This window comes from Ceratosolen solmsi, unplaced genomic scaffold, assembly GCF_000503995.2.
Source record: "Ceratosolen solmsi marchali unplaced genomic scaffold, CerSol_1.0 scaffold48, whole genome shotgun sequence".
In the NCBI taxonomy this organism is placed as follows: Eukaryota; Metazoa; Arthropoda; class Insecta; order Hymenoptera; family Agaonidae; genus Ceratosolen; species Ceratosolen solmsi.
Genome location: NW_011948440.1, coordinates 1,428,358 through 1,436,472, shown reverse-complemented (window position 1 = coordinate 1,436,472; position 8,115 = coordinate 1,428,358). Strand labels below are relative to the sequence as shown.

General features: G+C 30.7%; 1 protein-coding gene across 1 annotated transcript in view; it reads left to right on the top strand.

Annotated features, from left to right (window-relative positions):
• LOC105365630 (homeobox protein 5-like) overlaps positions 1-8,115 on the top strand; it is a 374,046-nt gene that overhangs the window by 180,182 nt on the left and 185,749 nt on the right. The window contains exon 4 of the mRNA XM_011503844.1: positions 2,679-2,753. Coding sequence (XP_011502146.1) covers positions 2,679-2,753 — 75 coding nt within the window. The remainder of the gene's footprint in view (positions 1-2,678; positions 2,754-8,115) is intronic.

The following is an 8,115-nucleotide window of genomic DNA, read 5'->3' as shown; positions in this document are numbered from 1 at the left end:
AACTCGCGTTACGTCTAGTTTTTATGTAGGAAAGGGCGCTTTGGTCGTTTTCTTTCTTTGCCCGGTTAATTCATCCGTTAAGTAAGCTGGACTTTCGTTTACCGATTGTTGATGGCCGAGTCGCCAGAAAAATTAATTTCATCACCTACTTACACTTACTGGATACTGGATCTTATAATTTTTTAATACTGCAGTAGTTTTTTTTGTTTTTTCTTTTTTTTCATACGAGTTATGCGCTTTTATTGGAGCATTCATTCACACGGCGATAACTATGTATGTAGAGTGCGAGCAGCAGCCTTTGCCTTTGAATTAGCACATTTTCTCAGAAATAAAAAAAAAAAAAAAAATTAGTATTTGATTCGTCAAAGACAAATGAAAACAAAACTTTTTCTTAAATTTTAGGAACTAATATAGAATATGAAATTTCAAATGAAAACTCATAGTAGATAAAAATACTTATATCCCAATAAAGTATACAATATTTCTACATAAAAATTGAAATATTTTATTTCAAGTTTTTGCATGAAATATTCCATACATTTTATTTAACTTACCTAAAATTGGGTAATGATTAAATAACACGCACTAAGAGAATTAGAATTAGTAGGTAATCAACGAATTTAAATATACATCAGTAGTATAAAAAAAAAAAAAAAAAAAAAATGCAACCTCCATTTGGCATTCCGGAGATAGACGTTTCGAATATTAATAATCACGGGTGCGATAAAAATCGGATAAAAATAATACTTCTTTCCCCTGTAACTGAGGTAAAATACTGAAACTATCAGGCGGATTATCTGGAGAAAATTCATCGTAAGCACAGCCGATGAATATATATATATATATATATTTGCCGCGTTCTAACGTGAACAGTCGAAGTGCCGGATTAAATTGCCGCTAGAAAAATCCCCTCATCGGGCTGCTTGCTCTCCGAAATTTCACAGGCGAATTTATTTAAAAATTTTAGTCCAAGACTCGGCGCGATACCCGCTCGCCCCGGCTGACTCGGCGACCATTTCAAAAACTCTCTCCTCCCGTCGCCTCGAATTATGCAAACCGTGTCCAAGGAATTTTAATAAAAGAAATTCCCCCAACGAGGCGAACGCAAACATTTAATTGCCACGATGGGAAAGACAGGCGGCTGCCGTTTTAACGCGAGATCGCGTGCTTAACGCACGCCAAGTGGCATACACACGCTAGCGAAAACCCATGCACGTGGAAGTGGCTATCCTTAAAAATTCGCAAAGGAGCCGCGCAATGTAATTAAGGAGGAAGCCCACTGAGCCGGCGAGTCGGCCGTTACCTTTGCCACCGCGAGGTCCGCGCCCTGGGCGAGAAGTGATAATGGCCGCCCAATATGGCGAGATTATGCGCGATGGCCCTCAGGGCGTACATGCCTGCGTTATTAAATGGCCCCGTTACGGCCCTGCGAGAATGAAGACAATGGAGCGAGGCCGGGTCAGGGTGCTTTCTTATTATGATCGTAAGCAAGCCGATTGGCCGTTTTGGAAGGAAGTCAAATGAACGGAGCCTCCGATACTTTTGCATTATTAATATTAATTTAATGTGAACGCGTTCAGCGTCTCAAGGCCCGTTAGCTTTTATTCCATGGCGTTTAATAATGAGGTTGGCGCTTGTTAATGCCCGTAAAGGACACCTGGACAGGGGTTTTGACCTTTACATGTAAATAATATTTATTTATTAGCTATTGCGTACTCAATGGGGAATAATAGTCGATCCTGGAGGGGGGGGGGTCCATCGGAGGTGGAGGCTGCGGAGAAAAGTAAAGTTCGTTACCTTTAAATAATAATAATGCTGACTTAGAGCTTTATATATATAATTCATAGTAATTAGATAATCGATGATGATAAAGTAATGATGATTTAAAATAATATTGTTAAATATAAATAATAAAGGAAAAAGAAAGAAAGAAAGAAAGAAAAAATGACCCAGCGTGGTCCTCAACTTCTTGATGATGATAAATACTTTGAGTGCACATACTTTAGTAACAAATAATAGTCGAACGATAAGACATCACGATAAGACATAGAAAATATTACGGATAAAATTTAAAGGGATAAATTTATATTCTATTTAATATAAATATGCTTTTTTTGTATGCTAGTTATTTACATTTAATTTAGCGGTACAATTTTTTTCACTACACTCGCATACCGTTAATCGAAAATTGTTTTAATCACCTCTTTTTTCCACTTTAAAAAATACCGTAATTTTTATTTTCATTCCGTCGAGGCATTTATCGAAATCCTCGTTAGAGTTATATATAAAATTAATTCTCGCTAACCGATGCATGATATTACGAGAAAGATAAATATAAAATTATTTATCTTCTAGTTGTTGTTGATTTTCAAAATGTTCGTCTTCTAATTACATTCAAATACGTTTACATAAAATATCCGCAGTCAAATATCCTTTTAAGGTTTTTGCTTTGTGCGTGGCATTGAAACAAGTTAATAATTATAAAACTTGGCAAAATAATTTACTCATCCTTTATTTCAATTGCGTTCTCATGTGTCTAGTGAACATAATCGTTTATTCAAGTTCTTGCCTCCTCTGTATTATCAGCTATACTCTATATATTATCAAATAAAATTCTGCACACTCCAATTATCTAAATATAAACATATATGTAAAAGAAATTTCTTTCTTTATTACAGTACAACAATCGGTCCACATCCGTCCTTCTAACAGTCTCGCTCGCTGGGATAAAAGTATGCAGCCCAGATGGAAAAGTAAGTACATTATTCTTGAACATAAACTAAAAACATAATCTACTTATAAGCCTTTCACGGCATCTCTGGAAATACCTTGATGCGAAATGCGAGAAAGGAAGGAAAAAGAAGAAACAAAGAAAAATTACGCGCTCGCAAGAGCAATTTCGAGCGTGACAACAGAAACTCGGCCAAGCCTCTGTAAGCTTTTCGAAATACGTGTGTTCATGGACGCCTTTGACATCTCCAAGAGCTTTTAGTTTTTCGGGTGATTTCGCCTGTCGTCACATTGTTTTTGAAAGTACTGAATACTGCGCACCGCGAAAATTACGCCCGACAATGTCGCGCAATGTTCGGAAGGATGAATTTTTCATTTCACGATTAAGGTTTCCCCGCGCTGATTCTTTATATACAAACACACCAATTTTCGTTCATTCATTGCATCTATTCATTCGTTTCACTTGAAAATCACATCATCATTCTTTTTTCATTCAAATTTTACAGGAATTTTGACTTTTTATTTGGGCAGAGTGAAAGTTAAGTAGCTTTCATCGAGTGTAAAGTGTCAAATTAATCCATGCAAATGGTATTTGATAGATTTATTTATTCATGCCAATTTAATGACATCAATTAAATATGAAGCATATTTAGAGTACTTTTTTTTCAATCATAAATTCATTTTACAACTAAATAATATATCTCGGTATTAATAATTGTATAAGATATAGTATATATGATAGGAAAGTTTTCCATACTTAATAAAGTAGTTTTGTATTTTAAAAGGAATAAATTAAAATGTTAATGTAGTACAATCGATTCAAAACTTACCTTTTTTGATTTAAATAATAATTCTCAACATAAATTATAATTTTTTTAAGTGAAGTTTTTAGTTGAAATTTATCAATAATTTAATCATGCGCAAGCCATATGATGTTTCAAATAAATATTTAAAAGATAAAATGAAACCAATTAAGTTAATTACTTAATATTATTTGATTTTTCAACCGTATATTATGTAAACATTAATTTCAAATTATTCCATATTCATGAAAATTTTCTGGACTATCAGAAGATAGTGTTAGTAAAACATTATCGTATAAAGTTTAAACATATTTAAAAAATAATCTGTTGATTCATGATAAAACTCATTTATAATGTTATTATTTTCAATTTTATTTACTAAATTAATCTAAGTTTTAACGTTTTTAATTATTATTATTATTATATTTATTATATTATATATATGTATGTATATATATAACATCTATTTGCATCCACGTTTCTTATTCACTTTTAATGCAAAATAAATATTTTCTAATATCCATGAATTTATAATGAAATTTATAATTAAACAATTATGTAATATAAAATTATTGTAATAATCTAGATGAATGAAACAAAAATCTAAGAATTTATTTTTCATATGAATACAATGAAAAATATTCACTAAAATATTTCGAAAGAATTATAACGTTGTAAGGATTCTTTATATATATATATATAGAATAATAATAAATTGTTTATGTCATCATAGAAAACTGTAGCTAAAAAAAAAGAAAAAAAAAATTCAAAACGGATTTTATAATTTTATCAGACAAATAATCTATGCAATTCTGTTTATGTATATTTTCATAAAGAAAAAAGAGATATTTCATCTGCTTATATTGAATTTTTATGATAATTATAAAAAGCTTGGTCGTAGGAAAAGGAATAAAATACAATAATTTTTAATAAAAGTTTTCGTTATCTATAATTTGAATACGATAATATGCATAAGAAAACAATACCATAATAATATTTATTTATATTAAAAAATAAAAAAAAAATAAAAAAAAAACAAAAAAAAACAAAATACAGTTCCATATTATCTGAATTGCTACACATTAAGATACTGCAATTTGATCTAAATTACTGAAAATTTTTAATGCAGTTTGAGTGCACTAATCATTTTTTCGAAAATTTAACGAGTTCAAGTATTACAAAATTACATGAAACTTATAAAACCAAACTCATCAAAAACAAGTAAGAAACTTATTAGATACTTCTGCATGAAAGTTGAAGTATGATTCAGTCTTTCGTCTGAGCAGATGAAGATATCAAATGGATAGCCTATGGCATATTGAAGTTTAGTACACGTAGATCCTTTCAATGCTTTACTTTCGATGTGTAATAAATATTAAATCTTAAATTGAAATTTTAATATATTTCATTTTAATTATAGAAATCAAATAAATAACATTTTTTTTGCTTCCTTATAAGTAACGGGTTTTCATAAATTGCCAACTACGTATTTTAAGATTTAAATGTAATGTCAATATATACGTTATAACATTAATAAAATATACCAAACGCAGATGATTATCTATCAGTACATTGAATTGTTTCGTAATCCATTAAATTCCATACCCTTATGTCCCAAGCCCTGATACACCAATCCCTTTATACGAAACTTTTAAATCGAAGTCTTTTATTTTAATTCCTAAAGTCAAAACCATTAAACCTCAAACTTTTAACCTTCAGTCTTCAAATCTAAGTTATTTAATTCGAAGATCTTAATGTTTAAATCATTAAATCCTAATCTCTTAAGCTTAAGGTATTTCAAGCTTTTTTCTTTTTATTCAAATTTTTCATTTTTATTACTTAATGTTGCATACATGTGTTTCGCATTTCCTTTTTCAAATTAATATTTTTGTATTTTGAGCCTATAAATCAATTGGATTGCTTTCAATATTATTAAAATAAATCTTCCAAATACTTCTTTATTACATAGTCCATCAAGGTTTTTTTCACGTAGAAGAATTAGCTTCTGTTGCACTTGCGTCACGTTTAATTTACTATTTAAAAATTTTTAATTTAATTTACCTTACAGACTCGAGGCATTCTTAATTCTTTAATGTACTATACTTTATTAAATATTTCATTAAACTTGTCTTCATATAAACTAATTAATTTTATAATAATTATTAGCTCTCGTGTTTGTAATAAATAATAATAATTTTCAGCTTCGCAGGAAATGTGATATACTTTTAATTATGCAACACTGAAAACGTAACTTTGCAATTTAATGAATAGATAATAGGCTTATAAACTTTATCTATAACACTTTCTCTATAATATTACTAAAGAATATAATTTTCAATCATAGTCATACCAACAATTATTATTCATTGCCTACATCAAATTTTCCAATATACGCTTAAACTTAACATAAATAGACATAGTTTCTCTTAGAGTTAACAGCTACATTAACCGAAAACCACTTTAATCGTATATAAATATATGATTTGTAAGTTTAAAGACTTTTTATTATAATATAGACCTAATATTTTAACAACTTGAAGCTGGTATTTCCAGGCTTACATACTTTACCAGTAAATTTCAGCTGGATAAATTAAAAATTTGTTTGCGTATGGCAAACAACTGTTTCGTACTAGTTTATATAGGATTAGCATCCAAAGCCGAGTCCACCTATGCTCGTAAGATAAACTCTATTGTACGAAGTAAAATGTGAGCGTTTTTCTAAGGAACTTTTTAATGTTCGTAGGCATTTTCAATGTACCTAGTATTCCGAACTATCGTTAGGCAATGAATACATGCAAAATTGATTTTTTTTTGTTTGAACCAAACGTTGGCAAACTTTCGTTTTAGCCCGAGGTCATTCGCAACGAAATATTTGTTTTCTTATTATTTTATGTAAATCTGATTATCAATTACGTCTTATTATGAATATAGATGAACACGACCGATTAATCGTATTATAGACTCACTATATCATATATATATATATATATATATATATATATATTTATAGATTCACATACCTCACTGTCACATTTCCATGTAATAATAAATTTATTAGTGAACGATAATAATTTCTTTTACCATTAAATGTTTTTTAATTAAATTAGAATTAAATTACTAGACAGAGTCTATAAATTGAGTGGAAATTCAGTGAGAAGTTAAGAATTATAGTATGTATCTAGTTAATTTGTATAATCAGGAATGTCGTTTTAACGTGAATATAAATACTTATAAATACATACGATTTTTTCAAAAAGTTGAAATACAGGATCGTTCTTTAAAATATTCACATACTGAATATAATTTTATAAGAAGTAAAAGTAATTTTACTCCATAATAATTTATGCAATTACTTAATAATTAATATTGTAATTTATTACGTTTTTCAATTAAGCTCTTATTTTTATAACCATTTTTACGAGTTCAAGTTATAATGCGAGTGGTTTGAATAAAAACTAGATTTAAGTACAGTTAAATGAAGTTTAAATAAAGTTCATTGAAAAAGTAAAGCTAGTAAAACGCGAATTTTACGATTGTGATTGCGATTACATAGAAAATAGATTGAGTCTTGTGATACAGAATACTTATTGCATATGGGACTGGTAATACACATTCTTAATTATCTTGATGGCATACGCTAGTAGAGATAATAATTATACGTCCCTCTATTTAAATAGCTCTTCTATAGAGAACGACGCCCGACTGTTTTATTCGATATTTTATCTCTATCTACGTTTCGCAAACACTCGGGAAGTTTGACCAGCGACCGAATTCGATCCAACGGAAACGTTGGAAAATGTCAGCCGGCAGCGTCGAGTGCGTCGGACGTCCGCCGAGAGGCAAAAGTCTGGAACGAGCTCGAGGTGATGTGTTTGGCTGATTGGCGCCGCAAACGAATCCAAAAGGCATAGACTGATGAACGACTGGACCGAGCCAGTTGCTCCCACATCTTCTGTCATTCTGATTGATAACGCCCACTCGCCGTGTCATTTTCACCGCATTCTGCCCTTTCGCCCCAACTTTCTTTCTTTTTTTGTTTGCTTGATTTGGCGTTTGATGCCTGCGCTTCCCTTAGCGCTTTCAGCGAGATTTTTTCCACTCTACGGGCGTCAAACAGTCTATTTGGAGCTACGCGTACGTTCCTTCTGGATTAACCGACGATTTTTACTGATCTATTGCTAAGGGCGTTCATAAATCATTTGGCTATATGCCAAAATATATAATTCTAGACTTTACTGTACTATCATAATATGAGAAAACTACATTCTCCTATGTTCCGCATCCTATTTAAGATGATTATTAGCGGCATCATCTCTCGGGCTTGTATGGTCAAGCGAAACTATTGCAGTTGCTTAATTAAGAATCTTGTACATTATAATGATGCGACATACAGTAGTCAGTCGAAGGTCAACTTAAAATTACTACAGCCTAGAGTGCAATACCCTTGTTATAATTTATCTCCTAAGAATCATATCAATAGTCACTGAAAGCACTAAAGAAAGTAGAGAAAAGAGCCTTCCATTAAAATAGATTCCGAAGAAAAGTGACTTCTCGTTAAATCGCTTTTTTCGCTAATGGACAG